The 20,058-nt window shown below is 33.8% G+C and overlaps 1 protein-coding gene across 5 annotated transcripts in view; it reads left to right on the top strand.

The window, feature by feature from the left end:
- CACNA2D1 (calcium voltage-gated channel auxiliary subunit alpha2delta 1) overlaps window positions 1-20,058 on the top strand; it is a 469,014-nt gene that overhangs the window by 369,560 nt on the left and 79,396 nt on the right. For all 5 annotated transcript variants that reach the window (XM_081079528.1, XM_081079529.1, XM_081079531.1 and 2 more), the window contains exons 11-12: window positions 12,142-12,300; window positions 17,294-17,398. In XM_081079528.1, the coding sequence (XP_080935654.1) occupies window positions 12,142-12,300; window positions 17,294-17,398 (264 nt within the window). The remainder of the gene's footprint in view (window positions 1-12,141; window positions 12,301-17,293; window positions 17,399-20,058) is intronic.

Genomic DNA, 20,058 nt, shown 5'->3' on the forward strand with positions numbered 1-20,058 from the left:
GGACCTGTGGCCAGTGGCCCCTTTATAAGATCAGGGGTTTCATCCTCTTGGCATTTCTTGCCTAAAGCTCACCTACTGCCCATGAAGATGACCTACTGACCCTCCTCTTGTCCCGCTGTGGGAACTGGGGTTGGGATGCAAACAGAAATGTCACTCTGGCTACTGCTGTTGCTATGAGTCATAAACTGCCTTTTGTGTCTTACCAGAGGACTTACATTTTTCTCCCAGTATCCCTGAAACAGGAGGGGGCTAATTTGGTACCTTGCAAGTAGGATGAAAGCGCAGACACTTCCCAGTTCTTAACTTGACAGTTTAACACCAACTAATGTCAGAATGGGGGTTTGTTTAAATATGGAATTGCACTGTATATGCAAGAAAGACATAATTTGGATTGTTCCTTTTTCTATGAGCTGTAAATTTCAGTTTTCCTTTTAAAATATGCCTAATGGTTTTCTTAGTTTAGGAACTTTTCTGCATGTGATAACGAGCACATTTGTAAGTTGTTGCACAATTTAAATTTAAAAGTTATTTTTAGATCCTTACAAAACAGGCCCTCTTTTTGCCATAGCTCAAGTAAAATAAAAGATATTCGGCATGCCAATACAGTTTGTGACTAATTAATTCTAGGAAAGTAATTTCATTTCCTGTCTTATAAAATAGTCATCCATTTATATTCAGGAAAAGTTTACGTTGATTCATATCTCATTTATGTCAACAGACCAGAATATTATAGTTTATACCCTTTATAACTGTAAAGGTCAAACAGCACGAGCAGTACCTGACAGCTGGTTAAAAATTCAGAATATCTCAAGCCCGAGACCTAAGGAGCCAGAAGCTTCATTTAGCCAGTCTACCAAGGGATTCCGCAGCAATGAAGAAATCAGGAAACCAGGGTGCACTGAGAGGTAATTTAGCAAAGTCCAACAGGCCTCTGTCTGGGGCTTGTTATAAGTAATAATATTTATAATTGACTTAGATTTTAAGATCTTCGTAATTCTTAGAATTACTAGTACTATGGATGTTTGTGAGTATTTTTATTTTGTAGCATTTGCTTTTTGGAGGGGAAGGCTATTTTTTAAAAAGGGAGTATAATTAAGTTCATTAAAAAAACAAAGTTCTCCTCTTGTATACTTGTTTGTTTGTTTTTTTAAGGTAAAAAGGGTGCTTTTTAAAAATTACCTTAATTTAATAGACACACAACAGAAATTATAGTCTGGAAAGAAAAAACTGCAATACAAGACAAATTTAGGGATTATACTATCAGGGCAAGTAATGAAGGTTATTTAGTTTAAAACAGAGAGAGAGAGAGAGAGAGAGAGAGAACAATTGCCAGAGGATAGTTCAGTTGCTTTGCAAATATAAGGAATGTTTAGAAGAAGGTGTTGACAAGGATAATAGATGCTTTTTCCATTATTACATGATGCATTAAAGATGGTTTTGGGTACTTAAAATTTTGTTGCACTTGCAATTTTAGAAATAGCAAAGTGATAATTATGGTGAGGCAGAGTGAATACATTTATTTTGAACTGAGCTACTGTTTTTAAAAATATAAAAGTTATTAAATTATTTGCTGGGGCTTGAGGGCTAAGAAAAGACTCAATACCAATGAGCACAGACATATATCAGTACTTATTGGGTAATTTTTTTGAAGTACAGTTATTAATTTAATTTTGAGTATAGGGAAGAGAGTTACTATGGTTGACCTGAATTACATCCTCAGCACTCGGAGTTCCTCATAGTAGTTCAATTAAATTAAGCTATCATATTTGCTACTAATTATTTAGCAGGCTTAAATTCAAAAGAAATTAAAATATAAAGTGATATCATACTGAGGTACTTCTTAGTAGGATCAATAGCAAAATCCCATTTCAGAAAATTCCTAAGGGACTGAAAAAGCATTTTGAAAATTTCAGTGTCTATACTAGAGCTTGCAAACATGTACTAAGACATGAAAATCTATTTGTTGTATGTTCCATTGTAAAGGACTCTGTCCTAAAATGACAATTTACATGTTACGATCTCATAAATTTCAGATACAAATGTTGGCATTTACCCATTCCCACAATTAATTCACCTCCTTAGTATTTTGTTAAATGATTTGTGCTTATTATACCCTTTAAAAGATATTCCAAAATTTGTTTCACTCCTCATGAAATCTCTCATGCTTAACCTTATGTTCTATTGTTAGGTATCTTATTTATTTATTTTTCTAAAATTTATTTATACCCTATCAGCCTCTAAATTTTTTGAATATATATATTTCAAATATATATTTCCTGAAGTGTATATGTGTGTGTGTATATATATATATATATATATATATATATATATATATATACTATAATAATATATATTTGATCTCAATGGAACTGAATTAGAATGAATATAATCCCTTCATCTCCAGTTGGTAATTTTCTGTTGATCCTAGGTGATATTTCATGTTTAAAAGAACTCATTGGTGATGTTAATAACCTTGCTAAAAAGAGATCTGTACTTATTGTTAAATGCATGTCTTACACATATGCACAGAGTAGTTAGTAATTGCTTTTGTTTATGGAGTCTTGATCCTTCGAAGTCTAGACAGCTGCATGCTTATCCCCTTACTTTGCTCAGGTCTGTGCTCAAATGTTTTCTTATCATAGAGACCTTCCTTGATGACCATATCTCCAATAGCATTCCAGTTTTAGTTTTTCTATCACTTAAATTATTGTCTTTCACTTTACCTCACTTCCGTTTTCTTTATAGCACTTCTTTCTACCAGATGTTTTATATATAAAATGTTAGTTTTTGTTTATTTTCTGTACCTCTTGCCAAGAATGGATGTGTCTTTGAATGTAGAGACACTGTTTGCTTTGCTCAAATATTACTGTATATAGAACATTTCAAGATACATAGTAGTTCTTTTTTAATTGACTCTATTTCTTTGTCAATCCTAATAGTGCAGGGGGAAGAAAGTGCTACACAGATGTCAGAATTGTACAACAAATTTAAATCAGTTATGAAGCATCTTTGTGTTTTTAAATGACCAGAGTTATATTCATTCCTATTATCATCAGTGTTGCAGTATCTCTACTCTGCAAATGAATTAGATGTGTATGTCATTCTCTTTGTGTTCTTTAGACAAACCCAGCAATCACCACAACATTTTTTTTTCCAACTAGTGAAGATGTTCCAAGTAATCAGCTGTACATACTATGAAAATATTGAACGCATTAGTCAGCTCTGTATCATGGTGTTGGCAAAGAGAAAGCCACCAGAGTTAAAACTCTCAGATCTAAATGATATGTGATCATTTGATCATTTCATTAAAGTTTCATCTTTGGGAGCTGGCATTCGAACTTCCACTGGACTATAAAAAATAATTGTAATAGAAATAATACTGATATGATTACTATATCTCAAGAATGATGGAGAAAATGCTACCCCTAATCCTAGTTGGACTAATTCTAAAGCTATTAGATCAGGATTACAATAGTTGATTAAAATACGGTTGAGAAAATATGAATATCAAATAGAGATGAGGGAGGAAGCAAAATACAAATTACTTTTGAAGCAAAAGAAGCACACTCTCAGTTGTTTAAAATTATTCTAAAGGTATATAATTAGAAAGGTTTAAAAGTTTTCTGTATCAAAATACAAATAGAATATATTAAAATGATACTTGGGACTTATGCAGAAATTTGTTCCAAGTTTCCACAAAGGTCAGCAGACTGAATTTTTGGTATGTCATGATTCAAACTGAAATATTTATTTAAAAATGAAAACATTAAAACATTAAAAATGAAAAAACTTTTGATGGGCAATGGTTTATAGTTATAAGGCAAACAAATTTTGTCGTGATACTGTCAATATTTTCACTCTTTTATTGGTGCCATTTTCTTTTGACATATGCAGGATTTATTATTTGAACTCATATGTTTTTCTGATAGTTAAAACTATCAAATCTATGTGATGTGATTTTAGAATTTGAGGGGCTTTCCGATGAATATAGTAAAGCCTTTTATTTCAGAAAGGAGGAATCTAAAGCTCAGAGGAGATCATGGATTCAGTTGTGGCCATTGATGCTTATTAGCGGAAGGGCCTGGGCTAGACTTGGTTTTCCTGAATTGAATTAAAAAGTGGACAAATATTTATTCAAAGAATTTATACAGTACACCAAAGAAATCACAAACCAGCAGCCAATATTGGGGAGAGCAACATCAACTGAGGCCAGAATTGTTCAAATCCCAAAGTGCCATTAACAGAGACAGCCCTGGCATCTCTGTGGGAGGGTGACCACACCTTCTGGTTTTCCCTGGACAGAGATTAATAATAGAATTAGAATCATATTCACAACATTAGCAAAGATCATGAATTACCTAATCATACTTTTAATAATATATTCAGGACTTGCATTTTAAAAAAGAGAAAATAATATATGTAATATATGTAAAAGAGTTGAAGTGGAGATACAGTTATAATTGTGAAATTAATGAATAATTCTTCCTGGATTGACAAGCTGATTTATGTGAAGATGTTTTTTATCTCAAATTTATTGATAAGGGCAGTTTTAATTTGACACGCACACAAATAGATCCAAAGTTCAATAGGAAGACTGTTGAGAAAAATGTAGCATAGCAAGGTATGGCAGCTTACTCTTCTCTTCTTGTATACATTGAAAATGACTAGACCACCATAGACAAGAGTGTGTAAGGTATTTGAGTTAGAAGTAGGGGTCTGACTCTTTAGTTTCTGTGTGACTCTGGGCACTTCGCTTAACACTCTAAGCCTCATTTCCTCAACTGTTAATGGAAACCATATTAAAATTAAAACCATAAGCATGGTGAAGGTTAAATGAATTAACACAGGTAAAGTGCTTACTTAATATATGTTGGCTAATATTTTTTATAATTAATATTAAAAAGTAAGGAGTTAGTGAAATAAGGAAAAGAGTAAAGGAATAAAAAAAAATTTTCTAGAAATTTATACCAAATCTTAATTTACTATAAAGAATGGATCACAAAACAGTAATCATTCAGTAAAAGGAAAAACTGACTAGCTCTTTGAAAAAAACAGTTTAATCTAATTTTACCTTATACAGTTGAGGAAATAAATTCCACGGTGACTAAATACTAAAATGTAAAATAAGCAAACAAAACCATCAAATATTAGTAGAGACTATCAATGAATATTTACCTGATTGATAGATAGTTTTCTAAGCATACAATTATTTTAAGAAATCTGAACAATCGTTTCAAAAATTAGAAGCTAAGCGTCAAAATGAATAGGACATATAATTCCCACGTTCATGTGAAACTTAATACATAAGAAAAGTTTTACTACATTAACCATCAAGGAAATTCAAGTAATTAGAATACTGAAAAATTATTTTTACTTACAATTTAGCAATAAAAATGTTAAGTGTTTTTGAGAATGAAGTAAGAGGGAATATGTATATGTGCCTGGATAAACGTTATCAGCTATTTTCTCTGGGGTTTAGCATGACCATTTTGTTTTTTACAATATTCTATAGTTCCAAAATTTTTTAAGAAAAATAAGAAAATCAATATAAATAAAAAGATTTTAATAGGAATAAAAATTAATCAAGTTTTTGAAGATCACAGATTCTGTTCACTTTATTTTTCTTGCATCGCCATCTGGTGTCCAAAATGTGCATAGCTTCTGATACCATAATTTGTGCTGTTTGACATACAAAATTGTTGTTTATTTAATTTAGATATTTCATTTAAATTAATAATTTTATATAATATAAATTTGTTATATAAATTATTTGTTATTGTTTAATTATGTAAAAAAATACTCATATTTTGTAATTTGAAAAAGTGTCCATGTTCCAAAGCAGGCCGGTCTAAATTTGAGTTATCATTTTTGCTGATCACCTATACAGCTTGAGCCCACAGTTTTCCACTGTATTTCCTTTACATGCAAAAAAGAGAGGAAACAGATCATTAAGAAGTGTTCTAAGAAATAATTTAGATACAGAACAGTTTTTCAAAAACCAAGGAATTATACATTATGTACATTTTGCCCGTTAAAGGATGTTTGATGAATATAAGCAGTATGCAAAGTACCCTAACATACATCAGCCTTTATCAGTTCAGAATCCGTGGATGAGGTGAAGGGATAGAAATAAAGGCATGCTGAGTGGTCAGACAAATATTAAATGGCCACTCTCTATCTCTGCAGTTCCAAGTGGAACAATAGTACCTTCAGGGTTTTGTTTTTGTTTTTTTAATTCTTAACATTTTAGGGTAAAACTACTCGAGCCCATCAACCTTTTCAAAGGGAGACCTAGTGCTCCATGAAGGTGTATTACATGTGCCATTCCTAGACAAGTTGCTTTCCAGGAACTTGATGATGTTTTCTTTTACTTCAAATTTCGTTTGTATCACTGGTTAATCCGATAAGCAACAGAGCCCCCTCTCTCACGAGTATTTTTTGGAATAATGTCTTATTCAGCAAAGGACATCAGAACAAAAATAGATATTGCCTGTATAAAACCAAGAGTTTAAGTTACTTTATTTAAGAAATTTACAATTTGTTTAGGCCCTAAAGTATCTTTTAATTTGATGTGTGTACTTGACTATGATATTTAATAGCAATGCTTTTTGGAAGCATTGAAATTTACTCTTCATGGTTATCTTAGAAACTGTTTTAAACATTAAACTGATGTTTGAGAGATACTTGTATCATCCCGTTAGCGGATGTTATTTAAAGCTCACTAAAGCTGATATTTTATTTATCTGAATTGTTTGTTTGAGCCTTTCTCATGAATCTAGGAATACATTCTGACTTCAATATTGAGTATACTACTGTTTTTACTAAAATAATTTTTAAGATGATAGAGTCGCAGTTGATTTAACATCTCTTATGTGCCAGAGTCTATGCTGGATGTTCTACATAAATCTTCGTTTGACTATTTTAATGGCATCTATTTGGACAGGGTATATTTATGAATGTATGAGTTTAACAACATATTGTAGAGCTAAAATGTAATTACTACACTATTAAGTCTATAGCTTGATTATTGATCAACAGTTTGCACCATCTTCTAATTTTCTTAAACTCCATGCATTTATTCAGTTAGTTTTTATAGCATAAATACTATTATACACCAAGTACTGAGGATGCATTAGTGGGTGGCTATTTTCTTTTACCATATGTGCTTCTATTAAGAGTCAATTGACATATCATTCAAAGAAGTATGAAATTATAACTGTGATGTGAACTATCAAAAAGAGGTATCTCTAAACCTAGGAGAACTTATAGTGGGGTGATTTGACCTAATCAGGGAAGGTCATGTAAGCCTTTTATTAGGAAAAAATGTTGAGATAAGTGGAATAACCAAGTGCAGAAGAAACAAAAAGTGTTGTGAGTCGAAGGAACAGGATATGTGGAAGGGGAAATGAAAGAATGTCCAAATGCTGGAGTAGAGATGCAAAGTTCCTCATGATTTCTACCCAGATACTCACGTTACACCTTCCTGTCTCAGATGGTTTTTCTCAGCAGTTCCAATAAGAGACTTACTTGGTTGAATTTGTGGGGGGGTTGGGGGTCAGGAAAGAAATTTGTTTGATGTTAGTTTGGATTTCTGACTTTGTAGGGTCAGTGAAAAATATATTAGATGACAAAAAAGCAAGGCTCCTTAAATCTATTTTCACTCACCATATACTGTTTCAAAGTTTTATAATGCTATGTTATTAAACTTTTGCCCTAAGGTTTTTAATATATGTGTGGCTTACATATTAAATATGTGGTTTATAAATGACAATCTAGGCACGTGTTACCAAGTGCTGCAATTTCAGTTCATGGAAATAAAGCTGCTCTTTTTTCATGAACAGGTTCTAAAAGCAGATGAGTATAAGGTGTCTGTGAAATGTATACTTACCTAATTTAGAACTTTTAAAATTTTCCATCTCTCTCCTTAGGAGAATAAGCCTTGCTATAGGGATTCATGCTTTGTAAGTTATGCTTTTCTCTGCATTATTTATGAGTTTAATATGAATATAATTGTAATATTTCTATTATACACCACTGAATTTGTATTTAATGAATTGAATTTACATTTAATCAGTTTGTGTTAAAGTCACTTAATGAGATGCTTCACTTTTCTGTGTTAAAAACAGGTCAATGCCAATCTGAAGACACGGTGCAATACATTATTCAGTGCTCATTTTCTGCATAACTTGTAAATTTATCATGATTCATGATTTAACTAAATCAATTAACATTTCCTATAACCCTACCTAATAATGCTCTAAAGTTAGACATTTTACTATTAATATATTGGCAAACTACTTTTTTTTTCTACTTTCTAATGTAAGAGTTCTCACATTCCTTTATTTTCAAAGTGGAATGTGTAGATTAAGATTATGTCACATTACCAAAGAATGGAATAGTGATGAAAGAGTCAGTGGGAATTAGATTTGGACCTGAAGACACTAAGTTTTCAACATTCAAATTTATAGAAAAGAGTAAACAAACATGTGGGACCTTTGTTCTCATATATATGATGTACCCGAAAGTAGTATTCAATATCAAAATAAGAAAGAACTCAAATTTTTTATGTGTGCAGGACATTTTACTTCCTGTTAATATCCACTCTCTCCATACCTTCCATCTACTCCCTTACTTTCTCCTGATGACCTCACCTCGTTGTTCACTGGGGACAAAAGCCCACTAGTAACTATGACCTTTTCAACACCGAATCTCCATACCCCTAGCATCTGTGCTCAGCTCTCCCTCTTCTTTCCTGCAACACTGAAGTCAATACGTGTTTTCTTAAAGGGTCATTCTTTTATGTGCTACCCTTTCTTCCCCACCTTCACAAGAACTTTATTTTTTCAACCCTTTTCTATTTCCAGCATCATTTTCTTCTTTCACTGTTTAATATTAGTCCTCTCCTGCTGCAGTGACCATTCCTTTTAAAGAAGCCTTTCCCTGACCCAGGTTCACCCTTATAGGTACCACCCTCTTTTTCTTCTCTGCTTCCCTATGTGCTTTGAAGAGCCTCTTGAGCACGTGCTCTCACTCCCCCTTGTTCTTCAGTGCATTCCACTGGCTTCTGCCCCCACAGAGACTGCTTTGTAGCATGGCTGCATTCAATACGTTCTTATCTTCTCTGTCTCTGAACTGCAATGTCTTCTTCTTGAGACTTTTTATTTTTTTTATTTTCTCTCATCATCCAAGACAGTCCAATCACCTTATTTCTTTCTTGCCTCCATGGGAAGCCACTTAACTCTTAGTTTGCTCAAGGACTCCTCCTCTACTTCACTTTTAATTCACATGGTCTTAAACCAAATCTCTATGCTGAAGTATTTTATTTTTTTGGTTAATCTTTAACCAAGACTTCTTTTGAGCCTCCTGCTTTAAATGTTATGATATTCTGACATCTCCATTTGCATTTCTGACTTACGTTGACAACTCACCCTCACTTGAACTCTGTGCTGCTCTTCCCTATCCCTTAAGTATCACTGAGCCTGTCACTCCCCCAGGCCTCTGGCCATCCAGAGGCCTCCGTCACAACGTGGCAGTCATTCAAGATAGCACTCTCTTATTCCACCACGTACCCCATCCACCACCAAGTCCTGTTGATTCTTCCTCCAAAATAGATTGGAATCCTGCCTTTTCTGACCATCTCCACAAATAACAAAGCTACTATATATGTCTATGTTTAGCTAGGTTACTGCAGTAGCCTTCTAACTATCCTCCTCCTTTAAATTTGCTCACCTTAAATCCATTTCCCAAACAGTAGCTAGGATAATCTCTTAAAATTCTAGGTTATATTATCTTTCATTTGGCTTAAAATTTTTCTGTGACTTTCCAATTGACAGAAAATAAAATCCCAATTCTTCACATTTCCATTAGACCCTGCATTACCTAACCCCTGCCTACCTCCCTGAACTTTTATTATTTTTTTATTGAAGTTTCTTGGGTGACAATGGTTAATAAAGTTACATAGGTTTCAAGTGTACAATCTTGTAATACATCATCTATATATCACATTGTGTGTTCACCACCCAGAGTCAGTTCTCCTTCCATCACCATATATTTGATCTCGTTTATCGGCATCTGCCACCCCCCACCCCCTTACCCTCTGGTAACCACTAAACTAGTGTCCGTCTCTATGAGTTTTTGTTTCTTTGTTTGTTTGTCATGTTCCTTATACATCATCTGTCCTCATCTCTGACTGAGCTAAACTCTCCTTCTTTATGTTTCTTTAAAAGGCTCCTCTGCCCTCCATGGACATCAGGGCCTTTTTTTTTTTTTTTAATTAATTTTATTGGGGTGACAATTGTTAGTAAATTTACATAGATTTCAGGTGTACAATTCTGTATTACATCGTCTATAAATCCCATTGTGTGTTCACCACCCAGAGTCAGTTCTCCTTCCATCACCATATATTTGATCCCATCAGGGCTTTTTTATATGTTGTTCTATTTGCCTGTAATGTTCTTCCTCCATAGTCTTCATATGAAACATTTCTCTGGAATCACAGGAAATGCCTTTTTTTTCATGGGATCTCCTCTAACTGCTCACAGTCCAAATTATAACCCATTCCCCTGATATTGTCTTCTAGAGCATACCATTATCTTGCTTAGCAGAAGTAATCATAATTTATTGTAATATTTTGAGCGGCCATGTGAGAATAGTTAAAATCCCAGACTCTTCTGCCACAGTGCCTATTCTCCATCACTTATTTGCTGTGTGACTATGGACAAATGATTTAACCTCTCTTTGCTTAAGTTTCTTCATGGATAATAAGAGTAATCTTGTAGGGCATCTACGAAAAGAAATGATTCATATTTATGGAACATGTAGTAAATGCAGCACATTGTAAACACCATGTAAGTGTTTACATACATACAAATGTACATGTATGTAGGTGTACAGTTTACTTAATGTCTGAAGGCACAAAACTAGCACCAGCTATAATTCTAGATATATAGAAAGCTGCTAGTAAATATTTGCTTAGTTGATTGGTGAAAAGTACAGTGCACTTTATAATTAGACTTCAGTGATCTTCAGAGGGAAAAAAATGATGCCTTATAGTTATAAGAATATATAATTACTTATAAAATTTATATTTTGCCTTGTGATTACCTGTTAAAATGATTTAATTATATGTTTTTGATCTGAGAATGTCTTCAACTTTTTTTCTGGCTAACCCCCTACCTTCTGACAAGTTTATTATTATTATTATCATCATCATCATCATCCTCATTTTGTTGATGGGACAGTCTAGGCCCCAAGAGTCTGAGGGAATTCTACAAATAGGAGAGTTACTAAATGATAGGATGATCCCACTCATCTTACTATCCTAGATCTTATTGTTGTATTCTTATTGTTCTTATCTTTTTGGAAATATCCAGTGAACTATGTGAATACTTTTTATAGGGTTGTTGAAATTACTTTGGCGATCATTCTTAAATTTTCAACTTGGGGCAGGTACCGTTGGAGCTTATGTTGTCTCCTCCGGAGCCTCTCTGTCGCTTAGGCCTCGCCACTCACAGCAAGGACTGCAATGATGTCTTGCCCCCCTACCTCCACTGCAGTTCTGTACGTAATATCTGGAGTGACAGTTCTAAAAGGCCACCCGTTGTTCCTGATACTTTCAGATTGCTTTTCTTCCCCATAGGAAGACTCTACTCTCAAATTTCAAAATTATTAAATCTCTGTGCGTTTTGTTCAGTCTACTATTTTTTCATCTAGCTTTTCCTTATTAAAGACGAGCGAAGTCTCAGTTTTTCCCTGTATCCTGCACAGGCGTCATCATATCATTTCTGGATTCGGAATATATTTCAGTATGTGTTGGGCTTTGGTTGTCTACATGCTCATAAAAATTGAGAGCTGGCAGGGCCCTCACATACCTCAAATCCCAAATTTATAATCAGGAAAACCAAGCTTCAGGAGTAAGTGACAGGCTCAGGGTTACAATATGAGTCAGGGGCTTAGGTGAAAATTACTATTTGATCCTCAGTGAACTTTTGTTACCAATCCATTAACCTTCTTTTTTTTTTTTTTTTTTTTTGAAGAGTAAACAATGCAACTGCATTGAGAAGTATAAACAACAAATTCAACAAAAATTACAAAGTTGATTTTAGTGTTCATTTATAAATTTATTTTTGTTATCTTTTGCAGTTTAACAGCAATGCCCAGGACGTAAGCTGTTTTCGGCACCTTGTGCAAGCAAATGTAAGAAATAAGAAAGTACTGAAAGATGCAGTAAATAATATTACAGCAAAAGGAATCACAGATTACAAGAAGGGCTTTAGTTTTGCTTTTGAACAGCTGCTTAATGTAAGTATCAATACTATCCCCTTTTCTCTTTTATTATTGAATTGTAGTAGCTGAGTTTCCATCTGCTGATACTTACTACTGTCTAGAGTTAGATAACAGTTCTGTTTTTCGTTTATTTGAAAAGCAGATGTGTCCAGGCAGTAGAACTCTTCAAACTACTTTTATTTCTAAATCCAAAATTCTAAAGGCTTACAAAATGTAGATTTTCTTTTCCTTCCATCATTTCTTCAAATGATGTTTAAAAAACCCATTTATAAGTAATGATTTAATTTTGCATAAACACTTAAAACTTGGTGGGCATATTTAGAATATCATTTCTTTTATCTCAATTACTGCAGTATTTATCTAGAAACTTGTGCTTTTAATCATCAAATGGTTGCTGGAAATATTTTAGTTTTAAACATCTAATTTGGGTCTTTAAATTATTCCTAAACATACGGAAATATCTAAATGGTGGATATTAAGGTGAACAGGAAGTAAGTCCCAGATCAGGCATTCATTCCTCAGGGAAGACTCCCTTGAATGAGATCTCCTATTTATGTCTACAGTTAAACTGTTTGACTCTGGCATGCCCATTGCTTGCCCCTTGTTACAGCAGGCATCTCAATGTGGACTGTATTTTCAAATGGCCGTTTCATTTATTTTATTTTGAACTATTTGAAGGCAGGAGACATCATTCACTTTTGTATCTCTCGAGAGGAGAGATAATATGATCACTGTGGTTGAGAGTATAGACCTAACTAGCCTCTCTGTACCTTGGTCTCCTCATTTATGCAAAGGCCATCACCATAGCATATACATCAGAGAGTTGTGGACAGGTTTGTTTCCAGAATCTGACACAGCAAACCTCGTGTGTATGGAAATTGGGTTGATGTTGGAGTCGTGATCATTATTACCGTAATTAATGACTAGCACATGGCTGGTGGAGAGTAAGCTCATAATTCCTGTCATATTTGCTAAATCACTGAAAAAAACCCTCACATGTGGTCTTTTCTGCAAATCTGACTTTGTTGTTCCCTAACTGAATCTTCTAAACACTTTTTGAGATGTCTGAGTGGTTGATTCATTCATTTGTTCATTCAGCCAATATTTTACTGAGCGCCTCACAATTTCCTGTCACCCTGCTAGAGCTGGAATCATAGAAGTAAACACGGCCATGTGCTCTCAAGAAGGCCCAGCATAACACGCTATGTGATTACTCCTAGTACAATGTAGTCGGGTCATTATGGGGCATTTGGAGTGTGTTTGCTGGAGCAGCATGGAGGAGGGACTCAACTTACCCAACAGAGGTCAGGAAAGCGCAGCATTTCCTTGAAAACAGGATTTTGAGGAATGAGTAGAATCTAGGTAGGTAGATGAGAGAAGAGAAATCATTTCAGTTAAGAAGAACTGTATTGACGAAGGCACAGAAGCATGCCAGACAGTGTGGCCCCCAGCAAGCATTGCAAGAAGTTTGGCATGGCTGAGGCATAGCAATACAGGAACAGCGATGGAAATGGAAAGGCCGTGAGGTCTTAGGTACTGAAGTCTTTAGTAGCAAACAAAAATGTTATGGTCTGAAAATGACATGGTCTAACTAGTGTTCTAAGTTAGGAAGCTATTGTAGAAATCCTGGTGTTAGGAAAGAAGAGATGTTAAGGCATGACATGGTCCCTGGATAGGGAAAGACATTGCTGAGAGGGGGAGGGGATTTGGGTGACCCTAAGTTTTCTGAACTGGAATATTAAGTGGATGATGGCACAGGAATCTAGATAGAGGGAATGTGAGGGTACAAAGAGCTCAGTTGTGGTTATGGTGAGTTTGAGCTGCTGATGTTTATTAGATGCTATTAGAAAAGCAAGTGAGGGGACAGGAAAGCAAAGAAGTGCATTACTGCAGTGTTCAAGGAAAACTTTCTTTGGAAAAATGAATGCTTGTTAAGTGATGCATGTTCATAATAAAAAATAAAAACTTTGAAAGTAAAATGTAATGGACCATTAGATTGAGATATAGTCTTTCTGTATTAAAGGGATACAGTTTTTTAAAATAAAAGTTATTTTTCTCTGGAGTCAATAATCAACTTTTCTAGATCCTGTCATTTTAATTATTTTTCTTAGTATTATTAATGTACCTCACTTCATTCCCTCCTATTCAGGTTTCAATTGTGAAATGACTTGGGGTCTCAGGCCTAATGAACTATTATAGAGGGAGTCTCAATAGAGAGGCCACGTTAACGCCCAGATTCGTTACTAGTATCTGATAAAATATAATTTTACTTCTTTTGGCCTCTAGTACTGCCTTTACCACTATTGTGAATGATTTTTAATGTTTCGGTTATTCCTGGAATATATCTCAAATGTTCTGCTTTCCACACATCCCTTGTATATTGCACTTCTTCATTTTAAAATAACTTTCCCAAATGTTACGGCCTGCCTTATTCAAAGTCAAAGCGTATTTTGTTATCTCTTTCAAACACTTCTCGTCTTATTACCATGCAATGCCATTGCGTTTTATTTGTATGTCCTTGCCAAGTTTACCTTTAAGATTACCAAAGCAAGTATCAAATGGAATTAGACATATCATTTATCCCATAGTAAACCTTAAGATTTGAATTAATCTTTTAGGTAGGATTTCATAAAATATTTCTAGGTATATCAAGGTGCATTTTTTTCCCAAAAAACTTTTATTGAGTGCAAATATGCTAGATACTGTGCTGTGTACTGGCCACGCAGGGGTACAACAAAGCAGGTTATGAAATAATTAAAGTAAATTACCAATTCTACTCATTTCAATTTTATTGAAATAGTCAAGTTCTTAACTTAATTTGTTACAAGCCAATAAGGTATAATTGTTGTTTCTATGTGATTCTGTAGATAATTGCAAATCCACTGAAAAGTTGCTATGATATATCTAGCTCTATCACAAGCCCTGAGAAGGCTAACCCTAGGAAAAATCATGTTGAAAACAAAACATTTCTGTATTTCCCTTTTTGTATGTGTCCTCCTAATATCTCTCTCTCCTTGGAAAAGTTATTATTATTTTATTTATACAAATATACAAATGATCAGCAGCACCCAGTGTGCTAATTTGTATTGATATTTCTATTGATATTTGATAATACCTCCACCAATTCCAAAAGTGAAACCAAGTCTAGTTGTAAAACTTTATCTACCTTACCACTTTTAATGAATAGTTCTTTATATGCATATTATTTTGCTCATTTTTAAATATGCAGATAGAAAAGACAAATTATCAGAAAAATTAATTTTAGTTAAGGGATTTCAATACCTTTCACAAAAGTATCTTGTCCTAAACCAAAATAGGTATAAATATAAATAGGTTAAAAATATTTAAATGTGAAAAAAGTATTTTGATGATAAAATGTGTACCTTTTTGTATAGTCAAATTTTCGGATTGTTATCTTCAAAGGACGATGTTTGAATGGGACAAATTATATTAGTCAATACTTGTGTTTTCACAATACTTGGATAAAAGCTTTTACTACGTGTTCTACTGACCTAGCCAATGGGTGACAGTATATGTAATAGGATCTTATTATCAATAGAGAAAAACTTTGTCATTATTAACTTTTACAACAGGAAATGGGGTAGAGCATGGACCATCATACTCTTAAACCTACAGGAGAATTAATGATTTAAAAAAACATATTAGTAATTTAAAGGCCAGGGCTGTGCTGTCCAGTGCTATTGGGTACCTGAAATGTGCCTGGTCTGAATCAAAATGTGTTGTAAATATAAAATACACACTGAAATTTGAAGACTTATTATTAAAGAAAATAATCTATATTATCTCAATAAATTTTGTATTAATTTCATATTGAATTGATAAAATTTTGGATGACTGCATTAAATAAAATATTAGAATGAATTTCAGACATTGCTTCTTACTTTAAGGTGGCTATTGGCAAGTTAAAATTACAAATTAGGTTTACATTGTACTTCCATTGAACAGCATGGGTCTAGCGTATTGACATTTTGAAAGAAGCTGAGCATTCATAAATTAGTGTAATCTTTTAATTTCAACACTTTCTCAAGCACTTCACAATGGTAGAAACGATGAGACATAATTTCAGATCTCAAAGAAGTCCAGCCTTCTAAATTAATTGTTCATTTTTAGTGGCCCTTTAGTGCTAATCCACTGTTCTCCTATGTTTTACTCTTTTGGGATCTTAAAGAACGTTTAAGAGAAGATTTTTACTATTGGAATTCGTCTTCCAGGATAAGAATATGTATGGTGGTTTGAGAGAGGATAGGAGGATATTCTGGGAATGGGTATGGACATTTACAAAGATATGAAAGAGCATTGGGTATTAGGGATTGAGTGGCAGTTTACAACTCTGGAAAAGTAAAGTGAATAAAGTATGATGAATAAAGAGGGAAGAGAGGGAAAATGTTTGTAAATGGATTGAAAAGATATGTGAAAGGGTACGCACATTTTTAATTAACATCACTTTTTTCTGATAAAAAGTATAGGGTCATGAAATTGACTTAATAACTATTAATTAAAATACATTTATTAATCAACCACTGACTGGTTACTATGTATAATAGGCACTTTTCCAGGCAAGGAAACAACACTGAACAAAAAAGGAAAAAACTCACACCCTCATGGGACTTACATTCAATTATGGGAAGCCAACAATTAGCAAACAAATAAAATATGTACGGTATATATAAAAGAGTATAAAATGTTATGAAGAAAAATGCAGCCTGGGAGGGAGGTTGCAATTGAAAACGTAGTGTTCAGGTACATTTCACTGATTAGGTACCATTTGATCAAAGATGGGAAGGAGGTGAAACATATGGAAGTCAGCGGTGGGGCGGGGATGTGAAGGGGAGGCCCTGTTAGGGGTGGGCCTGGGCTGAACCAGAACTAGTGGTTAGGATATATTTATTGAGCAGATATTTACTCATTATTTGCAACCTGGTCATGCTCTTTCATGTGCTGTATATTCCCTATCTTTTATTATGTATGATATACATTTTTTTTACAGTATAATGTTTCCAGAGCCAACTGCAATAAGATTATCATGTTGTTCACGGATGGAGGAGAAGAGAGAGCTCAGGAGATATTTACCAAATACAACAAAGACAAAAAAGTGAGTGCAATTTCATAGTATTTTAATTTTATTATCGTTAGGTGGTTTTTAAGAAGAGATATGGGGGAAGCACGGTAAGGGGGGCAAGTCTTGGTTAAAAACACGAATGTGCTCATTATCAAGTTGTACTCATCATGGATTATAAACCACAGTCTGAATTAGAGAATCGTTAAATATATTTTTATGAGATACAGAAGTACCTTAGTGTACAGAAGTGACTTAGTGTACAGAAGTACAGAAGTGACTAATTTGATAAAATAAGTTTGACGATAAAATAATTTTGACGATAAAATAATTTTGACCTGTAGAATCCTATTTGATCATTCTACAGAAATTCTATGTAAGAAAATGTTATAGAAAGAGAGAAACCAGAAAAGAATGGAAAACTAGGTACAATTTAAGCTTTTCTAGGATAAATGTATGATATAATTTAATTATTAAAGATTAGTATAATGATTCTAAAATTTTCTATAGACAGAAAGATTGTCTCCACAAAGACTCTTTTGTACATTTACAAATGAAGCAATTTACAATAGCAAAACCTACATTCTCATTTGAAAACCATTTCCTTTAAGAAAAGATTTTAGACAAATCTTTTATAGGTATACTAGTTCAATAAGCAAAGAATGTACAGATGAGTATCTTAAGGTTGGAATATATTTGTTTCAATGATTCTTTGAAGAGGAAAGTATTGTAGAGGGACCTAAAATCACCTATATGGATGAACCTGCAGTTACTGTGGAGAATATCAACTGTAACTACCGTGTTTCTCCGAAAATAAGACCGGATCTTACATTAATTTTTGCTTCAAAAGATGCATGAGGACTTATGTTCAGGGGATATCATCCTGAAAAATCATGCTAGGACTTATTTTCCAGTTAGGTCTCATTTTTGTGGAAACACGGTATTTTTTCTAGCAGTCCTCTTATCAGCCCATTTCAATTTTCTGACTGACTTGCCACAAAAGTTAAGAAAACAGTTCTCAACTTGATTTACTAAAATGCTGAGGGTCCACAACAAAAAGTAATGATAAGTCATAAGCTATTTCTTGTGTTTCAAAAATTCCAGCAAAATTTATGTGTTTATTCACAAGGAAACTCTACAGAATAAAATGTCAATTTGGTTTGCTTTTAATTGGAAATGTCACCATTTAGAGAGGTGGAGCTCATTATTAGCTGAAATGGATTGTTTTATATGCATTTGAAGAATATAAAAGAGAAATACAACATGATAAAAAAACTATGGTGAATGTTTAAATTTTAAAAAAATTTATTACAGTAAAAGACACATTGCCATTAATCCCCCTCGAAATACTTCCCCTCACTTCAAACACACTTATCCCATCGTTCTTACCACTTTCTAAAGCAGTCTGGAAGTCCTCTTTTATGAGTGTCTTTAGTTGTACTGTTGTGACTGCCTCTATGTCTTGAATCGATTCAAAATGTTTACCTTTCATGGTCATTTTGATTTTGGGGAAGAGCCAGAAGTCACACTGTGAATAAGGTGGATGAGGACACACTGTAATGGTTTTATTAGACAGAAATTGCTGTATCAGAAGTAATGTGTGACACGGGGCATTGTCATGATGGAGACTGAAAGTGTTTGCCCATTTCTCAGGATGTTTTCTACGCACATCATTTCTAAAATGCTCTGATAAGCACTTATAATATTCACACTTCACCATAGTGTTCCTGGGTACAAACTCAGGTTGCTCAATTCCATCAAGGTCAAAAAACAAAATTAATATCACCTTGATGTTACAAGTTGGCAGTAGCATTCACTGTATTGTTTGATCACACTTCATATATGAATTAATATCTTTAGATAGTTTTGGTGACAAAATATTGTGAATAATGGGGTACAGTATTGATGAAAAATTTTTGGAACACTGAAGCATTCTTAGGTGCTTTTTAGCCCATATGTGATCTTAATATGATCAAAGAATTGAAAGCATGTATACACACAAACTTAAAATTAATCACAAAAACTTTTTAATACTCAACTATCTGAATACTGCATATGCTGTAAGTATGGGTATGTCATATGACATAAGTTTAATGCTGGGTTTTTTTTCTAAACACCTGGTTATTTTAATGTAACCAGAAGAAGCTATAGAGAAGGATAGAAAAGCTCTTCTTTTTGAAAAAGTTGATAAATGGACTGAACTGTTGACTGTGAATACTTTTAAATGATTACTTGATTTTATGAATATTTCTTTCAAAAAAATGATCAAAATTGAAAGTAACGGGAAGATGCAGATTACATTAACCTAAGATATAATGTACATTACTTATCTCATTTAATAACTTCTACTCATTGTTCCAAATTCTGGGCAATATCAGCACCTGGAGGAGGGCAATATCACCACCTCCCGTCCCCTTTCAAGCTTGTTTAGATACTTGTGCCCTGATGCCGCAGCGCACTGTGTGCAGTCCTACGTGTCCCACATACTGTACTCTACCTGCAGGATCTCTCCTTTGTGCCTTCTCTGCATGTTGTATAACATTGAACTCCAGGTATCCCCCAAAGAGCAGATTCCAAAATAGTTATTAATACTTGACAATAAACAAATGGAGACTAACACATTTGGAAGTATGATTTCTATTGTAGGACAAATTAATAATTATAAAACAACATGGGCAAGAAATATTCAGCTTACT

Source organism: Rhinolophus hipposideros, assembly GCF_964194185.1.
Source record: "Rhinolophus hipposideros genome assembly, chromosome: 18".
NCBI classification, from domain to species: Eukaryota; Metazoa; Chordata; class Mammalia; order Chiroptera; family Rhinolophidae; genus Rhinolophus; species Rhinolophus hipposideros.